Genomic DNA, 20,412 nt, shown 5'->3' on the forward strand with positions numbered 1-20,412 from the left:
TTCCTTTCCTTTTTTTTTTTTAGACAGTGTTTCTCTGTATAGCCCTACTCTGTAGACCTGACTGACCCCAAACTCACATATATCCACCTGCCTATGCCTCCAAGTGCTGGGATTAAAGGTGTGTGCCACCACCACCCGGCAACTGTACTCATTTCTACACCAAAGTAGGCAGACCACACAGAAATATAACTATGGGCCAGCCATGTAACAATGCTGCTGCTGACCTAACTCAGGATTCCTTAGCCTCCCTGTGTGCTGGTACGGGCATTAGTCACTATGCCCATTTTCTTCAGTGCTGGGAGTCCAGCCCAGTGCCTTAGCATACTAGGTAAGCACTCTATCAACAGAGCCACACCCTTAGCCCTTGTTTTATTTTGAGACAGTATCTTGTTATGTAGTCCTGTCTGTCCTGCCTCAGCTTTTTGAGTACTGGGGTGACTGTTGTTTTTCTGTTTTAGCTCAGTCTGGCCTTGAACTTTGTCTTAGTTAGGGCTTGCATTGCTGTGAAGAGGCACTAGACCAAGGCAACTCTTACAAAGGGAAACATTTAATTGGAGCTGGCTTACAGTTTCAGAGATTTAGTCCATTGTTAGCATGGTGGGAAGCATGCAGCATGCCAGCAGACATGGTGCCGGAGGAGTTCTACATCTTGATCAGAAGACAGCAGAAGGGGACTGTCTTGCAGGTTGCTAGGAGGAGGCTCTTCCACACTGGACAGAGCATGAGCCCTACTAGGAGACCTCAAAGCTTACCTGTACAGTGAGTGGCACCACACTTCTCCAGCAAGGCCACACCCACTCCAACTAGACCACACCCACTCCAACTAGGCCACACTTCCAGATAGTGCCACTCCATTTAAACCCTTGAGTCTGTAGGAGTCTGTAGGGGTTAAACCTATTCAAACCACCACAAACCTGATCCTTCCCAGTCTTGCCTGTGCCTCTCACCATGGATGAGATTGTCTGACTATAATACAAGGAGGGCCCAGTGGAAGTGCTAGAGCTGCAGAACAATATGCACACAGCTCTGTGTCCTCTGCTCTAGTTAGGTCTCCTCAGACCTAGGATCTGCAGACCCTCCGTAGCTTGAGGGTTCCCCAGGGACCCAGCTGGGGTTGGGTTTGCTGAAGCTTGCCAGAAACAGTTGCTCATTGCCTGGGGTCACACTTCCTGCCTCACGAGCAGGACTGTGAGTCACCTCTGCTGCTTTCTCTTCTCCCAGGGACTTCCTTCCACGTGGATCAGGAATTGTCACCCGGAGGCCTCTCATTCTGCAGCTCATCTTTTCCAAAACAGGTATGAGAAATAGAGATTTCAAAAACAAAAGACAAGAGAAAGTAAAAATAAATTTTAAATGAATAGATAGCTAGTAAAGGGGTGCAAAGGCAAGATAGTTTGCAGTTTGCCTAGCATGTGGGAAGCCCTGGTTCCACCGTATCCCCCACCCCCATAGTCTGAACCTAGAATGGTAATGCACACTTGTAATCCCAGCACCAGGGAGGTAGAGGTAGAAGGATCAGAAGCTCCAGGATATCCTGTGCTACATAGAGTTCAGGACTATCCTGGGAAACCCATGACCCCGTCTCTAAACAAGAGCAACAAACATGTACTATGTGGATGCCACATGGACTTGGTACGATGAGGATGTAGGAATCAGAGCTCTTGGATTGACTGGGTTTGAGTCTTAGGTCCCACATGTACAGGGAAGCTAAGAAACTGCTCGGTGAACACCTTCTGCAGCTCTGAGTGCCCAAGCAGGACCAGGCTTCCAGGTGCCCATAGTTACTTTCTGAATCCTTTTTTTTTTTTTTTTTTTTAAAGAGGTCTTTGTGTCAACCAAAATTACTTCCTTCTGCTTTCTGTACAGTTACAGACCAGAACCACTGTGCCTGGTATTTGCAGCCCAGGCCATATTCTTATGCTGCCAGTTACCTCCTAGTATGCCCTATAACTGAATTTACAGATGGGAAAACTGGAGTGTAGCCAGGTTACCTACATTTCTAGTGGGCCACTGACTTAGGATCCTCAACCAGTGCAACGTGACTTAACACCCTGCCTTCCAAGGCCCTGCAATTTTTCCATCAGTCTAGCTCGGAGGAGAGGCTATTTTTCCATCAGTGAAACCTGGTGGTTGGTACACCATGCCCTGTGGGTTTTCCCTCCTGATAGACCGTAGGATGGGCTGCTGCCTTTTGGGATCAGGCTTCCAATCAGCTACACTGATTCCTTTCTGGGAAAGGCCCCTGGCACCTATTCCTGTGTTTGCTCTCATTGCTTTAAAGGGCCTCCACATCACCTTAGGAATCCCTATTTTTGCAACTTTTTTTTTTCCTTTTTGGTTTTTCGAGATAGGGTTTCTCTGTGTAGCTCTGGTTGTCCTGGAACTTGCTCTGTAGACCAGGCTGGCCTCAAACTCATAGATCCACCTGCCTCTGCCTCTTGAGTGTTAGGATTAAGGGTGTGAGCTGCCACCATTACCACCGCCGCCTGGCTTATTTTGCACTATTTCATGAGATAACACCCAGCAGTGTTGCTGCTGCTGGTCCTTGGCTGCCCTGGGAAAGCCTGCCCGGGTGAGCAGGGAAGGAAGGAAAGCCTGCCCAGGTTCTCTTTGTGGACACCCTGCCTGCAAAGTGAAGAGAATGGGAACACTAGTTAGTCGTGTGCCAACCTTTAATGAGCAGCACTAGCTGTATACCTGCAGGGTTGGTAGCCTGGGTGGACAGCTGGTACCCAGGCTGGCCTCCAGGTCTCTTGGACCTGAGTGCTAGGATGACAGTGCTAAGTGAGCCACCATTCTTGACTTTATTGTAGTTTTATTTTTTAAAAAGTATGTTTTTGTTTTTAATTGTATAATGTTTTGCTTACATGTATAATATTTTGCTCACCATGTGTGTGCCTGGTCCCTGTGGAAGTCAGAAGAGGGCACCAGATCCCTGGAACAGGAGATATAGGCTCTGTGAGCTACTCTATGGATGCTGGGAACCGAACCCAGTGCTCTTAACCTGTGAACCATGTCCCCAGCCTCTTATTTTATTTGTTAAATTATGTGTATGCATGTGTCTGTGTGTGGGTGTGTATATTTTCCTAAAGGTGCAAACAGAGATCTGAAGCTACCATATCTCCTGGAGTTCAGGTGCTCCTGAGCAACCCTACCTGGGTCTTAGGAACCAAGCTAGGGTCCTGTAAGAGCAGTGTATGTTCTTAGCTGTTGATTTATCTCTCTAGCCCTATTTTTTTTTTTTTTTTAATTTGTGTGTGTGTGGAGGTCAGAAAACAACTTTGCATGAGTCAGTCCTCTCCTACCATTTGGGTCCCTGAGACCTAGCTAAGGTCGTCAAAATTGGTGGCAAGTGGCTAACCTGCTCAGTTAGCTCTCTGGCCCATTTACTGTGGTTTTATGCTTGCTGTTGCCAGATTGTCAGGGGACAGTTTGTTAGGACAGCAGATCAACTGACCCCTACTTTGGAAGGCCACTGCTTTTGTCATGGAGATTGCCACAAGCAGTGGTCCACCGAGTACTTAAATTTTATCGAAAGCTGGTCCAGAGGCTGAATTCTACCCTGTGCTCCCAGTGAAAAGATGCTGGGGGAAGAGGGGAAAGTTCAAGTAGGGCCTCTCTCAGAAACTGACCTTGGAAACTGCTACTTTACATTTTCCAAGTTCCATGCTCCTCAGGCTTTGCATGTGCTTGGCAAGTGCTATGAGCTGCATCCTTAGCCGGCTAAGTTGTATATCTGTCTGTCTGTCTATAATTGTTAGCTCAGGCAGGTCTCCTTGTATCTGGTAATGATTTTGAGCTCCTGGCTTCCTGCCTGCCTAGTGGTGGGATTATAAGTATGCACCATCCTGCCTGGTGTATGGAGTATTGGGGATGGAACCCAGGACCTTATGCAAACTAGGTGAGCACTCTATTGAGCTATAACCCCAATTCCTCAACTGCATTTTTTTTTTTTAACTTCTTCTTTTGAAACAAGAGTCTCACTTTGTAGGATGGACAGGTTTTGAACTCATTGTATTTCAGGTAGGCCTTGAACTTTTTTTGTTGTTTTGTTTGTTTTGTGACAGGGTTTCTCTGTGTAGTCCTGGCTGTCCTGGACTAACTTTGTTCGAGGCTGGCCTTGAACTCAGAGAGATCTTCTTGCTTCTGCCTCCCAGAGCGCTGGGATTACAGGTGTGCACCACCTCACTTGCCTGGCTTTGAACTTTTTATCCTCCATTTGCAGCCTCCCAGTACCTGGAACAGCACAGCCCAAGGCCTGGCTGGCATGTGCAGGGAATAGGGGGTTCTGTTAACCTAGCAAACGTGGTATTTGTGGAGATTCCTGGGCTGCCAAAGTCTACTGGAAGCCTGAGATTGTCTGGGTAGAGTTGGGGAGAAGTCCATGAGAGGAACCATTGAGTTGGGGATGCCTGCCCAGAGCTGACCTACATAAAAGTTCAAATCAGTTCCAGACCTTTCTCTCTTTTGGAGGGAGCCCAAACTTCCCCATCTCTTGCCTGAGGCTACAAAGGAGGCCTACTCCTTAGATCTTTATTGGAGCTAATCTGAGGGATATGATGAGACCTGTGTAGTTGTGGTAAGAAGGGATCTTAGACTAGTGTCGAAGTGAGTCACATGACATGGGAGGAGGCATGGATGCTTGGGGCAGAGATAGGAACTTAACTGGATCTTTTTGGGCTGAGTGTGTGTCTGTCAGGAATGTTCTGTTCTGTGTCCCCTAAGCTTGAATGCCCCTAATGGTGCATTGCCAGTCTCTTTTCTTTTAGGCAAATGCCCATACTATGCAAGGCCTTGCTGGGACATTGTCCTTTGTGTTTTCGTAAGGTGCATTTGCTGTGTTGGTACCAGGCTGCCACATTTCCCCACTCCTGGTCTGATAGATGCTACAGACATGCATTCACCACATTCACCTGATGTAGAGAATTACATGGACTGTTTGAGATGGAATCAGGCTTCACATCTACCCTGGAGCCAGGACCTTGGGAGCATGTTCTAGGTCATAACAGTAATGTATGCAGAGCTGTGAGTGGAGGTGGAGAGGCCGGAGAGGTGTGGCTGAGCCCTTCAGATTACAGGTTCCTTATACTGAAGGTTGGGACCCAAGGTGCAGAGCCAGGACTTGGGCAGACAACTGTCTTTCCATACTTCTGTACTGTCTGTTCCTCCCAGCTTCAGGAGTGTAAAGATGTTGCTTTTGAGTCCGGCCAGGTCCTCCCCTTTAGTACCTCAGACACCCAAGGGCCTTGTGGCTTCTTGTTCAGGCTGGTCTGCTGAACATAAATAGTGCTGGTGCTGTTAAAAATTACCCAAGACCGCAGGCACCAGGAAGCCTAGTGGCCCATGGATGAACCCTGCCCTCCCTGAGAATCACCCTGCTAAACTCTGGGCGTGGGGTTTTCCCTCCCATCTCCATTCTTCACCTTGACCTTGCTTGGTCTGTGATTACTGGGCCAAAGAGAGATGGCAGGACATGGCCAGTCCCTACCAGAGCCCAGCCCCTCCTGTTCCTCAGAGACAACCACGGCTCCTCGATGCCCCTCAGGCTCCTGTGTCTTCACCTCTGGCCTTCACCATGTTCACTTGATAGATAAAACTGTGCTTTCTTGAGTTTTGTTTGAGAAAACAAAAATCTCATGTAGTTCAGGCTGGCCTTGAATTTGCTTGTATCTGAAGCTAACCTCGAACTCCTGATCCTTTTCGCTCCACCTCCTATGTGCTGGGATTACTGACGTGCCTCACCATGTTTGGCTGTGTTGCTGTATTCTCACTGTCTCTCTTCCCCACTGGAACAGCAAATACACTGAGACAAGGTGATGCAGAAATACTTTGCTCTCTGTTCTTGCCTGACACCCCTCTTGGGGCCTTGTGTCCCTCATCAGTGCTCTGTCTGCATGGGCTAAGGACTAGAAGGTGGATGGAGCTCTCCACCATTTCTTACCTAGCACCTCCTCCCCTAGGCTGTTTGGCCATGGCAGGCGCTTTTCTAAACCTTTGTCTTCCATCTGAACAGAGTCTGGAAGACAAGGCCTGGGGAGCCATCAGTAGCAGAAAAAAACACACTTTGGTGTGCTTCTGGGTCTAAGAAAAAAGTGAGCCTGAAGCAGGTGTGGCTCAAGTTGTAGGCTAGTTGGAGCGACTGCCTTGTTGTAACCATCTTAGTCCCAGTGTGTCTTAGATAAGACAGTCCCTACTTGTCTCAATCTAAACAGGAATAATAAGTAAATGTTGTGGAGCACCTATCTATCTATCTTTGGTCTTTTAAGACAGTTTCACTCCGTGCCCCGGCTGACTAGAACTCACATTGCAGACCAGGCTGGCCATGAGCTCACAGAGATCCATGTGCCTCTGCATCCCTAGTGCTGGGGTTAAAGGTGTGGCCTATGATTTAGGATTGTTTGTTTCATTTTTGAGACAGAGTGTGAGGTAGCCTGGCCTCAAACTCCCTGAGTAGCTGAAGGTGACCTTGAGCTCCTGATCTGTTCCTACCTCCCTAGTGCTGGGATTATAGGATTGTGCCGCCACACAGGATTTATGTGGTTCTCTACCAAATTGAGTTTGATCCCCATTCCTATTGTTTTTGATCTGTTATTTGTGTGTGTGTGTGAGAGAGAGAGAAGCGAGAACAGTACTCAATCTTGACTACTGAGCCAACAAACCCTGTTGGTTTGTGTAAGACTAGATATTAACTGCCTAATTTATGCTGCTGGCCTTCCTTCTGTGCTAATCCTTCAGGTTAACAGATCCTGTTTAGTTGTTGGGTGTGTCCAGGGGTCTCCAATGTGTGTCTGAACCCCCAGGCATTCGTGTTCAGGCATGCATGCCAATGCTAAAAGATCTGAGGAAGGCAAACCTCTTGGCTCTTTGCCAGGCTGTAGATAAGTCTTGATCCTCCTGCCTCTATCTTCTAACACCTAGGTACATGCTTAAGAGGCAGAAGCAGGTGCTAGAAAAGTATAGACGCAGGCTCGTTTATAGGCAGGTGTGACTAAATAGAAGCTATTTAGAGACCCCTTCACACAATGACGTTGCCATTGGGAAACTCTGGCAAAAAGGCTGGCTGGCCCACCAGGGTTAGCAGAATGACTGCTGACCTAGGTCCACCTTTGGTTTCTTCCCTTATCCCTGCTGTGCACCAGGCCCTGGACTGGGGCCTGTGTAGCCACTAAGAAGGCCCTCTGGAGAGCCTATCTGGTTCACCATGCAGGGCAGGCCCAGGGAGAATCCACTCTGCTGCCAGTGGATGTGTGGCTGTCAGAATGCTGCAGTGTTGGCCCAGGGACCAGAGGAACTGGATTTGTCACCAGGGAAAATGGGGACCCAGATGGGCAGAGCTGGCAGTGAGTTAGAGGCGTGGCCTGGGCTACTGAAGACCAGCTGGCAAGCAGCTCCGCCTTAAGGCATCCAGCACACTCTTTGATTTAGCATTTGAGCATGTGCATTAATAGAATCTTTTGGGGCAATGTGTCTCTCTGCCTAGGTCCAGCTGATAAAGGTGGCCTGCCTGGCCGGTGAGCCCTAGTTACAAGCATGCACTAACACACCTGTCTTCTTTTGTGGGTTCTGTGAATCAAAGGCAGGTTCTCACACTTGCATGGCAAGCACTTCACTGACTGAGTCTTCAGCCTTAAGAGGTTCTTTTTAAGGCAAGGCTTTGCTGTGTAGCCCATGCTGGCCCCTAATTCATGATTCTGTCTTTAGCTACTGACTGCTTCTGAAGGTGTGGGCTGCCCCAATGGAATGTAAAGCAGGCATATGTGTTGGGGCCTGTCAAAGGTGTTGTGTGGCTTATACGAATGCCCTCCCTGGAGTCTCTGGTGTTGAGACCAGATGATGACAGAGCCCCTTACCCCTTTTCCACACTGCACCCTAGGGCTCTCTGCTCCCCAAATGGCAGTGGTGCTGGCTGCCACTCTCCCTGTCCTCGCAGATTTGTCTGGATGTCTGTTCTGCAGCTGAGGCCCAGCATCCTCCAGGGCTGTAGCAAACACTGGTACTGCTGCTTGTGCAGCCAGGTTCCAGCCCCATGAACATAATGTGGATGGTAAAGGAGGCCAAGCTGGACAGGGTGGCAGGCAGGGAGAGGGAGAAGGGGAAGAACCGGGCCGGCTCTGGCCCTGGCTCTGCTGCCCTACCCTGCACCATCTCTTGCTTGCTGACTGCCCTGATCCGGAAGAGAACTGAGGTTCTGTGGGGGCTGGGCAACTGAGCCATTTTTAGTGGCAGCTGTAGGAAGAGTGTTTCCACTTGTCCCCTGGAAAGCCAGAGGACGGCTGCCCTTGGGCAGTGGGTCAGCTGATAGTGTGTGTGGGGGCTGAGGGGAAGTCCCAGAAGCTCCTGTCCACACCCTCACTGGCCCTGCTCCTGGCTGGCTAGCACCCATGCTAGATAAAGACCTGAGCCTGTTGAGGTCATTGGGTGGGGGAGTCACTACCCCTGCCAGGTGGTCTAGCCTACCGTCCTGGCACTACTGAGCTTGAGTCAACTCCATGTCCTCCCTGGGCCTCAGATTCCATATCTGTAAAATGGATGGGGTGGGGGAGGGGTGGGACGGGGGTGTCCACCCTCTCTACTTGTTTCTTTGAGGCAGGGTGTCTGGCTCTTATTTTTTGTTTATTTGTTTTGTTTGAGACAGTATAACCTTGGCCTGCCTTGAACTCATAGAGAACCTCCTTCCGTCTGCCTCCTGAGTGCTGGGATTAAAGGTGTGCCCCACCGAGCTGGGCTTGTTTTGTTTGCTAGGCTGGAAGCCAGCAAGCCCCAGTGAGCCATCTCTTCCTCAGGCCCTTTGGTGCTAAGGGTTACAGGCATTTGTGGGGATGCCTGGTGGGTATGTGGGTGATGGAATCCCAATTTCCATCTTCATGTTTGTACAACAAACTTCTGAGTCATCAGTAGCAACATGCTTCGGTGTTTTTAGTTTTGTTTTGTTTTTGAGACAGGGGACATAGCCTGTCTCATAGCCCACGCTGGTCTCAAATTCTGAATCCCTCACCAGCGCATCCCTGTATCTGGACCTTTGTCACTATGCTGCCTTATGCAGTCTTCCTGCATGTTTGCTGAGGGTTCTGTCAGCTGAGCTGCTGGGCCAGCTCTACTGTGGAGCCACCCAGGCCTTCTAATCCCAAGCTCCCTGTGCCTTTCTTTGAGGCAGCTTTTGCTGTGGTCCTGTGATTTGGATTGTTTTCATCCTCAGATGTTCCACCAGTGCTCATCCTGGCTTTTCCTCCCTGCATCGACCTTGCTGCCTCACAGCTTGTCAACTGGAGCTGTTCTTGCAGCCTTTGAGACAAGAGTTGGCACCTCCTCAGCCTTTTGCTTTGAAGATTGAAACAGCTAGACCCTAGCCTAGCAGCTGATTCCCGCAGTCCAGATACCTGCTGTCTTTTCAGGTTTTTTTGTCAGACAGCTTCTCCTGTGTGGCTCAGTTTGGTCTTCATCTATCCCATTGTCCTTCCTCAGCCTTATAAGTACCAGGGTTACAGGTGCTTGCTGCAGTACCCCGCTCTTCCCAGTTTGGGACACTAAGGCAACGGGATCTCAACTGTCAGTGCATCCAGACCACATACTGAGCTCCAGAGCAGCCAGGGACCAATTCCCTTTATCAAAAAGAAAAAATCTGTCAGGGGGGGTTGTCACAAGTAGAAGGACTAAGTTTGGTTCTCAGTACCCTTGTAAAAGGTCAGGTGTTAAACCAGGCATGGTAACACATACCTGGAATCTAGAACTCAGGGAGGTAGAGGCAAGCAAATCTCTGCGAGTTTGAGGCCAGCCTGGTCTACACTGTAAGTTGAGGACAGTCAGGGCTACACGGAGAAGTCCTGTCTTGAAAAAAAAAAAAAGTTCAGGTGTTGGGGTGCTCACTTGTAACCCTAGTGCTGGGGCAGTGGAGATGAGATGTAAGGGTCACTCCAGTTTCATGACCAGCCAGTCTAGGCTAGACAGACCCATTCAGAATACTGTCTCAGAAAGTGATGTGGAGAGTAATAGAGGAAGGGCATCTGAGGCTGATGTCTGGCCACCACACAAGTGTGTGCATGTATGTACGAGTACTTTATACACAAAAATAGAATTTACAAAGAAGAGTGAGCCAGGCCTGGTGGCATACACATACACACTTTCAGCCCTAGCAAAGACAGACGAATGCCTGAGCTCAGGGCCAGAACTGCGCAGTGAGATTCTCTCAAAATATAAGCAAACCCAATAAAATGAATGAGTGCCGTGTTCCTCAAGTGGCTTCATTTCTTTCCCTGCCTAGCACACTGCATGTTCTTGTATATCCTCCCCTCTTTTTTCTCACCTTGAACATCTGTTTTCTTGTGTCAGAATATGCGGAGTTTTTGCACTGCAAGTCCAAAAAGTTTACAGACTTTGATGAAGTCCGGCAGGAAATCGAAGCGGAGACTGACCGGGTCACAGGAACCAACAAAGGCATCTCCCCAGTGCCCATCAACCTCCGGGTCTATTCACCACACGGTAGGTAGCTTGGCGGGGACCAAGGGAAGCTAGTATACTCTTCCTGTCCAGTAGGCTCCTTCCACTTCCCGAGCATCTGAAAAAAGCACTGTGGACTTGGAAATGGTGGGCAGAGTGGGCATGGGCACATACCATAATCCCAGCTCTGGGAGATGAAAGCCAAAGGACATCGTAAGACCCCATCTCAAACAGAAGCCAAAAAATCAGAGCTGAGGCTGGGGCCCCGTGCTCAGGCACTTGTGTAGCAGGGGTAAAGTCAATTCCCAGAACCACATTTAAAATAAAAATGAACCAGGCATGGTGGTATGAATACCTGTAATCCCAGCACTCAGTGGCCTAAGACATAAACACTGATGCTAACATCTGCTAAACTTTGTAAAAAAGTTCTGGTTTAAATTTTTAAAAATTGTACTTTCTGTGACTGGATTTTGACTGAATGTGTATATATATATATATATATATATATATATATATATATATGTACCATCTATATGCCTGGTGCCTAAGGAAGTCAGAGGGGTCAGATCGCATGGAACTGGAGTTATTGGTGGTTAGAAGCCACCATGTGGGTGCTGGGAGTTGAACCAAGGGCCTCTGAAGGAGCCAGTGTTGGTACCACTCAGCTACTACCTTTAATGTATTTCTTTAAATTTTCTTTTCTTTGTGTTTGTGTGGGAGAGGGCCATAAGGGGGTGGAGAGAGTCTCACATTATATGGTGTACATGTGGATGTTGGAGGACAACTTGCCAGAGTCATCCCTCTCCTTCACCATGTAGGTCCCAGGGATCAAAGTCGCATCATCGAGCTTAGTGGCAGGGATCTTTACCCACTCAGCCACTTCACTGGCCCTATTTATTCTCTCTCTCTCTCTCTCTCTCTCTCTCTCTCTCTCTCTCTCTCTCTCAAAACAATATGTTGTGTAGTGCAGAGTAGCCTCCAGCTCCTTTGATGGTACAGGTGAGCTTGCGTCCCTCAGCCTGTAGCTCCCTCTCTCCAGTGCTGAGACTATAGACATGCACATCCAGGCCTGGTTTCTGTGTGCTAGGAATGGAATGCAGGGATTTGGGGATGCTAGGTGAGCGCCTTACCAACTGACCTGATGGCCTGACCCACATGGTGCGTTCCAGGCCAGCCTGGGTTCCACACCTAGCCCCTGCCTCAAAAATGAAGAGGCTTAGCTCAGTGAGTAGTGTGCTTGCTGCACAAGCGTAAAGCCTGCCTTATCCCACAGCCGCCATGCAGAGCACAACCCAGCGCAGTGTGGTTTTAATTCTGGAACTGGGCGGTCGGGGCAGATGGTGGATTCCTGTACTCAGTGGCTGCCCAGTGCAGCTGCATTGGTAGTTCCAGGCTCAGTGAGGAGACCTGTTCTCAAAGGATAAGGTGTACGAGGCAGAAATTAGCTCAGTTAGTAAAGGCACCTGCTGGCAAACCTGATGACCAAGTTCACTTCCCAGGGTCCAGGGAGAACTGACTACTGTGGATTTCTCTAGTCTCTGAATTGCACCTTGGTACACGCACTAAATACCATTATTAAATTTTAAAAGAATAACTGTGGTGGAGAACAATTGTGGCAGATACCTGCATGACCTCTGACCTCACATACCTGTGCCCATGAGGGCCCCCATCCAACACAGAAAGTACACACAGAAGTATGTTCTAGTAGGTGTGTTAGGAGTGGTCCTGAGATGTGACTTCCCTTGGGAACTTGTTGATGCTCACTGGGTCTCTATGGGGTTGGGCTTTGCGTAGTCTCTGAACTCTTTTCTAGGTTCTGACCACCTTTGCCTCTTGTTTTTCCCCAGTGTTGAACTTGACCCTCATCGACCTCCCAGGCATCACTAAGGTGCCAGTGGGGGACCAGCCACCAGACATTGAGTACCAGATCAAGGAAATGATCCTGCAGTTTATCAGCCGAGAGAGCAGCCTCATTCTTGCCGTCACACCTGCCAACATGGACTTGGCCAACTCGGATGCCCTCAAGCTGGCCAAGGAGGTGGACCCCCAAGGTGACCTCCAGCCCTGGGGCAGCAACTTTTTTAGTAGTACTAGGTCCCTTCCCTGGTGTGCTTTCTGTCACAAGGCTGTGTTAGAAAGAGGCTTCCTGACAGTGAGCATCCCCTGTGTGGTGGTCATCCCTTGTAATACTTGAAGTAGCTAGACATTCGCTCCTTTTGAGTGTTGACTGGGTCTACTCTGCCAGCCCTGGAGGGTGGTGTCTGGCTGTAGTAGTGAGAGCTTTCCGTCACTGTCACCAGCACTGACACAGTCATCCTCTTTAAAGAGCATGCAGGTTTGTTTAGGCTCATGGTTTCCGAGGTTCCTGTTGTGGTTGGCAGTTGTTGCTGTGGGCCTGTCAGAAGACAACACTGTGCAGGGAGGGAGCAAAACAAAAGAAGAAAAGGGACAGGAGACCTTTGAATGCGAGGCTCCATGTGACCCAGTGACAGCTGCAAGGAGACCTTACTTCAGAAAGGCACCACCACCTCCCAGTTGCTCTACTCCACAGATAGCTTAGTACATGAACCTTTGAGGAACATTTAAGATCCAAATTTTAGTCTGCAGATAATACCCCAGTGAGAGGCTGAGGGGTATAGCTCAGGGGTGCTCAGCATGAATCTGGGTTTGATCAGAGGGATCTTCAATTAAGAGCACTTTTTGCTCTTTCAGAACATAATAGGCAGAGGTAAGTGGATTGCTCTGAGTTCAAGTCCAGTCAAGGGTACATAGTGAAACTCTTGTCTATAAAAGGAAAAAATAAATAAAAATTTAAAAAAGGAGCACTTAACTGCTCTTGCAGAGGACATGGGTTCAGTTCCAGGGGATCCGATGCCCTTTACTGACCTCTGCAGGCACCAAGCGTGCTCGTAGAGCACAAACACAGATGCACACCAAGCACCCATATGCACAAAAATGCCCAAGCTGCAAAGCAGACACACACCACTATGACCCCATCTTTAGCAATGGCCCTCCCAAGACACAGTTATAATTCCAGACACATCTGTCTATAGTGTTCAGCCCTCCTTGGTGAGGAGGGAACATCCGGGTCTGGGGTCTGGCTCATTGGTAGTGTGCTTGACAAGCCTGGATCCAGCACCGCATGGCCCTGATGTAGTGCTGCGCAGTGTACCCCAGAGCTCCAGGGGTGAGGGCAGGGGGTCCGAGAGTCCATGCTCGTCACCTGCTACATGAGAACCTGTCTCAGAAGAAAAAAGCGAAGAAGCCAAACATGGGGAGGTAGAGAAGGGCATGCACAGCCTGAGAGAGATTCGAGGGTGGGAGGCCTGTGAGGCTGCAGAGTGAGCTGGAAATACAGGCTGTGTGGTCCCCTCCTCAGGAGCCTCCCAGCCAAGCCAGTCACATCGTCCGCTGTCACACATAGAATGGGCATGACCACGACCAAGCATGTGTGAGGCAATGCAAAGTGGACATCACTGTGGTGAGGCACTATTTGTTTTTTGTTTTGCCTTTGAAAGTACTCATTTTTACAGAAAAGAAAGGTCAACATGGAAAATCAAGAGCCCACACTTCCATGTAGATAGCCCTGGCCACAGTTCTTCCAGAGTTTTTCTTACATGTAAACTTATTTTTTTTAAATGGGACAGTCTTATTTTTGTATGTGTAATGTGCCCTGTTTTGTGGTTTTTGCTTTTGGTTTTGGTGGTTTTTGTTTGTTTTTCAGTCCTGGTTTCAGAGTGTAGCCCTGGCTAACCTGGACTTCACTATGTAGACCACAGTAGTCTTGATAGCAGATTCTACCTGCCTCTGCCTCCCAAGTGTTGGGACTGCAGTTGCAAGCCACCACATCCAGCTCTGTTTTATACTGTAGTGATAGTGTGTTATTCTGTGGGGAGGCCCCAATGTCTGCTTACCTACTCTTTATCCTCACAGCATCTATTCTCATCAGCAGACATTTTCATTGGCGTCCATTCTTCAGGCCCCTGCCCACACCTTTCTCTTCCTAGTGTGGCCTGTCCCCTATTAGCTCCACAAATTTTTGTAGGTACAGCTCCCCTTCACAGTAGTGCCAGCTAATGCAGCCACCTGTGATGTCCAAGTTGACACCAGTCTTCTGTGGGCCTCCATTGGCCTGTGTGTCTTCCACACATGCTGCCTACAGGCAACATATGCACATATGTGTCTAGGCTGGTGCCGGAGTTCCTGATGTCTCGGGTTCTTGTTAGTTTAGACAAGACATCATGTAGTCCAAGTTGACTTCAAGCGCTGTATAGCTGAAGATGACCTTAACCTTCTGATTCTCCTGCGTCCACCTCCCGAGTGCTGAGATTACAGGTGTGCACCACTACACCCAGTGTCATTGGATGCTTAGAAAGAGTCCAGCTCAGCTGGTACAGGGGTGGAACCTAGGGTTTGTGAATGCTAAAGCAAGTCTGGTTCATGGAGTTGCACCATCCTTTGCCCTGGCCTGGAAGTTCAGCTTATAAATTGCCCAGGTGAATTGTGGTCAGGACCCCAAACTAAAAAAAAAACTTTGGCTGTAGGGATTAGAGGGTAGACGGGTGGGGGTGGCTTTGCTGTGGGGTATGCTGATGGAGAACTTTGATGCAGTGGTCCTTGGAATGGAACTTGAGCCAGGTAACAGGGAGCCCTGGAAACAGTCACTCAGGCTCAAGTGTGATGTTGGATGAGCAGCAGAGATTCTACTTTCCATGATGTCCCCTAGTTCTCCTGTGGCCCACTTACACTCTTGGTCAGTGTTTATTGAGAAAGCACTTGCCACTTGACAGTCACTGGGCCTGTAATTGTCACATTACTCTCTGCCAACAGATGTCCTGGCAAAACGATACCATGGCTTGTCCCTTGTCCTGTGGCCTGTCAGGGCCCCAGGTGTCCTTTCCTCATGACCCCTTCTGACCTCTGGGCTCTTTCAGGCCTACGGACCATCGGTGTCATCACCAAGCTGGATCTGATGGATGAAGGCACAGACGCCAGGGATATCTTGGAAAACAAGCTACTGCCCTTGAGAAGAGGTATGCAGGGCTAGAGTAGGCTGTGGGAGCGTGGATATTTCTTTAAGATTTTCATCTGGACACAGTGGTTCTGAATTACAGCTGTTTTCTGGAACTTTAGGAAGCAAGTAGGCAGCCAGCCTTGGTACGTGCTATAATCTCAGCATTCTATTGGTGGAGACAGGGGTATCAGGAATTCCAGGTCATCTTCAGCTACATAAAAAGTTCTGTGCCAGCCTGGGCTACATGAGACCTTGTTTCAAACAAACAAATACAAAATACTCTTTCAAAAATAATTTAGATTCTGGGAATGAGTCTCAGTGATATACCACTTCCCAGCACACGCTAAGAACTAGGTTCACTCTCCAAACAAAGCACAGTAGAGACACTGCTTATTTCTGCATATTGAAGGACCCTACAGCTGTCACTTTCCTCCATGAAGAATGGTGTTGTTTAGGTGTTGGAGGACAGCCGGCCATGGACACAGACTTGTAATCCAACACTCAAAAGACTGAAGTAGAAGCCTCATGAGTTTGAAGGCAGTGTGGGGTAAAGTGCTGACAACCTGAGTTTGGTTTTTGGTCGGAATTCACATAAAGCTGGAAGAGGGAACCAACTCCATCTGTCTCTCTTTATTTTTTAATGATTTATTTTTATTTTATGCATGTTGGTGTTTGCCTGCTTGTATGTGTGTGGCAGTGTCAGATCCCCTGGAACTGTAGTTCTAGACAGTTGTGAGCTGCAATGTGGGTGCTGGGAATTGAACCTGGGTCCTTTGGAAGAGCAGCCAGTGCTCTTAAGCACTGAGCTATCTCTAGCCCCCACCTCCATTTTTAAGAACATGTTTGAAACTTCTCTTGGCTGCAAGGATTGGGGGCCGAGAAGTGCCTCCCTAGCTAGTGGAGGCTAAGGGATGAACTGCTGGGACTAAAGCACAAGTGAACACTTCTGTCCCCTCCACCAGCTATGAGTGCTGACACCCACAGGCACTAGCTGTAAGAATCCATCCATTTGGACTACAGAGCCTCATCCATGTCTTCCTCCATGATGGCCAGTTGTCTGGCCTCTTGTCTCCCGTTGTCTTCCCAGGAGTGGCACCTGTTCCTTCCTCTTCATTCGAGAGTGGTATCCTCTCATCTTCTGACCTTGGGCTCTCTTCCTCACTTCTCTTTCCTGTGACTTCAGGGTCCCTTCTACTGGAGGGCTGGACCTTGCTTACACAAGGTCCTGGCTGGTCCGCAGCACCAGAAGACCTACAACAGGCAAAAGGGTTCTCCCGCTGCCCCTTTCCTCCTTGCTTTGCAGACTCTGACCTTGGAGGGAACTTCATGGCCTCTGTCTTCCCCTGCTGTGCCCTGAGTACCCCATCTTTTTTTTTTTTTCTTTTTAATACAGTATTCTGCCTGCATGTGTGCCTGAATGCCAGAAGAAGGCACCAGATCACACTGTAGATGGTTATGAGGCACCATGTGGTTGCTGGGAATTGAACTCAGTGCTCTTAACCTCTGAGCCATCTCTCCAGCCCCCATCTTTTCTTGTTACTGCTTCTGTGGTGCTTTGTTTTGTTTGTTGTTTGAGATAGGCCGGACTCGACTCTCTTGCATCAGCCTCAGCTAGGACTCTGCATCTGCCACCACACCTGGTTTCTTTATCTACATAGGCTTTTTTTTTTTTTTTTTTTTTTTTTTGAAACTATTTGTCTACATGGTCTTCTTTATAAAGACTATATATGCCTAGTGACTATCGTGAGATAACCCAGGGCCACCTTGAACTTGACATCCTTCTCCTTCAGACTTCTCAGATGTGGGCCACTAACCCTGACTGTAGTTGGTTTTATTTTACTTTATTATTTGCATGTGGGTATGGGTTTATGTATGATGTTTGTAGAGGAGAGGTTGCCACACCTCAGGCGATCAGAGACAACTTTTTAGAGTCCGTTCTCTGTTTTCATGTGAATTCTGGGAGGTCAGATTCAGGTCATGAGGCTTGCCCAGCCATTTTGCTGCCGAGCTATTTTGCTGGCTGTAATGGTTTGTTTGTTTGTTTGTCAGTTTGGTTTTTTGTTTGTTTGTTTGTTTGTTTGTTTGTTTTGGGTTTTTGAGACAGAGTTTCTGTGTGTAGCCCTGGCTGTCCCAGAACTCACTCCAGAAACCAGACTGGCCTGGAACGCAGATATCTGCCTGCCTCTGCCCCCAAACGCTGGGATTAAAGACACGCACCACACACAGCTGCTTTATTTGTTTTCTTTTTCTTTTTTCTTTTCTTTTTTGTGGTTTTTAGAAACAAGGTTTCCCTGTGTAGCCTTGGCTGTCCTGAACTCACTGTGTAGTGTGTAGACCAGGCTGACCTTGAACTCACAGTGATCCTCCTGCCTCTGCCTCCCTGAGTTTTGGGATTAAAGGCATGTGCCACCACGCCCAGCACGGCCTGCTTTTTTATACATCCAGGATCACTAGTTGACACTTCTTGCAGTGAGCCAGCCACTCCTACATCACTCAGTAATGGCCTACAAGCCGATCGGAGGGACGGTTCCTCAATTAAGGTTCCTCTTCAAAATGACCGTAGCTTGTGTTAATGACAAACACTGCTCAGAACAAGCTGGAAGCTCCTGACTGCACAGTTGTCTTCCCAGCCTGTCCTGGAAGGCAGGGGCTGTTTACGTGCCACACTGGGCTGTCCCTGCCAAGCTACCCTTCCAGCCTGCTCAAACCTCCCCTATAGTTCATCTTCTTCCACGTTTCAGCTTGCTTTCCCCAGCTACCTTCTGTTATATTCACACCCCTGGTGGAGTCTCAATACCATCCTGTGAGTTGAGTTATGGAGCCAGCCTGCTTCTAACCTATGCCTGGCCCATGCTGAACCAGATCAACACTGGAAGCCACAGCGCTGTGTCCTCCTGGCATTATACATACCTTGACCTTTTCTCTTTAGGCTACATTGGCGTGGTTAACCGCAGCCAGAAAGACATCGAGGGCAAAAAGGACATCCGGGCTGCCCTGGCAGCTGAGAGGAAGTTTTTCCTCTCCCACCCAGCCTATCGGCACATGGCTGACCGCATGGGTACCCCACACTTGCAGAAGACCCTGAATCAGGTACAGCTGACGTTTGAGGCTCCTTACAGAGCGGGGCAGGCTGCATAATATACACTGGGGATCTAGGCTTGTGCCGTTCTCAGTCCATCTGGTTACTCCCGTCCGAAGGACTAGGTGAGTTGTAAGCTGGCACAATGACTGTTTCATCTGTTAGTGTCACTGTTGCTTTAGATGCCACTGCAGAAACGAATTCACTCACTTGCCCGGAAGTCTAAAGACAGTCCTGAGGTTGGCAACAGGGTCCATCAAGGCTGCTAATTGTAGCTGAGTGGGAAGATGCAGCAGTCTGGACTGCTGGGATCTAAAGCCCTGCCTAGCCTCTAAGCAAGGAGTCTCCCAGCTTTTCCACACTTCGCTCCTCTTGCCCAACAAGGGAGAATGGTCCCTTGTATTTCCTAGGATAGGTTTCAGTGAGGCCATGGGTGTCCAACAGAGGGCACATACCTTGTGTCAGAGGAAACAGTATCTAGTGACTGCCATATGCCTTATGCTTCATTTCTCACAATGATGAAACAGTAAGAAAACCACTAAGTGCAGGCAGAAGCAGAGCACCAGCCTAAAATCCCCCAGGAAGAGTATGAGGGCGTGGCTCAATGGTAGATCGCCTGTCTAGAATCCTGCAGTGAGGGGCTGGGAGTGTTGCTCAGCAGCAGAGTGCCAGCCTCACATTCGGGAAGCCCTGGGCTCCATCTCCAGCATCACATAAATCCAGTGTGGTAGTACATACTTAATCCCAGCACTCAGGAAATCAGAAATTCAAGGTCATCCTTAGCTACATAATCTGGGCTAAATGAGAGTCTCCTTGACTCAAGAAATAACAGCAAAGTCCCTCTATTAGCATGGAATGGTGCCAGAGGTACTCTGTGCAAGGCCACTGTCCTTAGGGCAGGTCCAGTGGGAGGCCAGCCAGTAAGAGCCATCAGATAAGTTCCTAGTCAAATACTAGCTGTAGCTGGGGGTCACTGCAAGATGGAAGCTCAGAGCAGCATCCCTAGAGCAAGTGGGACAGGGACTGGATAGTGTATCTTACAGGAAGTGACCTAAAGCCAGAGGCCATTGGGCCTGGGCAGAGAGTATGAGGAACAGGAAGGAAAATCCTCCACAGGGCCTGAGGCCGCTTGAGAAGCAGAAGGTGTGTATCCTGTCTGTTCCCCTTCAATTGAGGGGTGCTATGTAGAGCAGTGGTTACTCCTGCTCCTCATGAGCTCAGGGTTGTGATCCACAGGTGGCCCAGGAGATTCACACCTGCTATTCAAGCCTAAGGACCTGATTTCAATCCCAAAACTCATGTAAAAGTAGAAGGAGACAATAGACTCCATGAAACTATCCTCTGACATCCACACAAGTACCCTGACATTTGTACTCACACAAACACACACACAATAATAGGTAAATAAGAATTTTAAGAGGTCCATATTGCTGTAAGCACCTAGCCTGCCTTGTGAGACCTGTAGCTTCTCTTGAGAGAGGACCGAGGTTTGCACCATAGGGCTAGGGTCCCTGGCTCCTGAGGGCTTGGAACTCACCACAGGCATGAGCCTCTTCTATTCCTCTCCTCTAGCATTCGTGCCTTCAGAGCCTACCTCTTCTCTGTTGATGTGAAGCCATCTGCTACGAAGTGATGCTCTTACTCTGTCCCCTCCTCTCCCTTCCATCTCCCTGCAGATGTGTGCTCCCTCCCTCCCCCAATACTTCCCCAGGGACACCGTTGGGTCTTAGAGCCAGCAGGGCCATCCCAGGTGTGTGCATTGGTTCAGGGGACACCACTAGGTCTTAGAGTTAGCAGGACCATCCCAGGCCTGCACGCTTCTCCCACCATCCACAGCCATGGATGTCACCTCTGCTCACTTGGTTCTCGCTCCTCTCTCTGTCCT

The 20,412-nt window shown here is 49.0% G+C and overlaps 1 protein-coding gene across 15 annotated transcripts in view; it reads left to right on the forward strand.

Annotated features, from left to right (window-relative positions):
• Window positions 1-20,412, forward strand: part of Dnm2 (dynamin 2) — an 85,874-nt gene that overhangs the window by 30,800 nt on the left and 34,662 nt on the right. For all 15 annotated transcript variants that reach the window (XM_021643792.2, XM_021643794.2, XM_060370509.1 and 12 more), the window contains exons 2-6: window positions 1,222-1,295; window positions 10,327-10,476; window positions 12,282-12,485; window positions 15,369-15,467; window positions 18,378-18,538. In XM_021643792.2, coding sequence (XP_021499467.1) covers window positions 1,222-1,295; window positions 10,327-10,476; window positions 12,282-12,485; window positions 15,369-15,467; window positions 18,378-18,538 — 688 coding nt within the window. The remainder of the gene's footprint in view (window positions 1-1,221; window positions 1,296-10,326; window positions 10,477-12,281; window positions 12,486-15,368; window positions 15,468-18,377; window positions 18,539-20,412) is intronic.

This window comes from Meriones unguiculatus, chromosome 1 (genome assembly GCF_030254825.1).
Source record: "Meriones unguiculatus strain TT.TT164.6M chromosome 1, Bangor_MerUng_6.1, whole genome shotgun sequence".
In the NCBI taxonomy this organism is placed as follows: Eukaryota; Metazoa; Chordata; class Mammalia; order Rodentia; family Muridae; genus Meriones; species Meriones unguiculatus.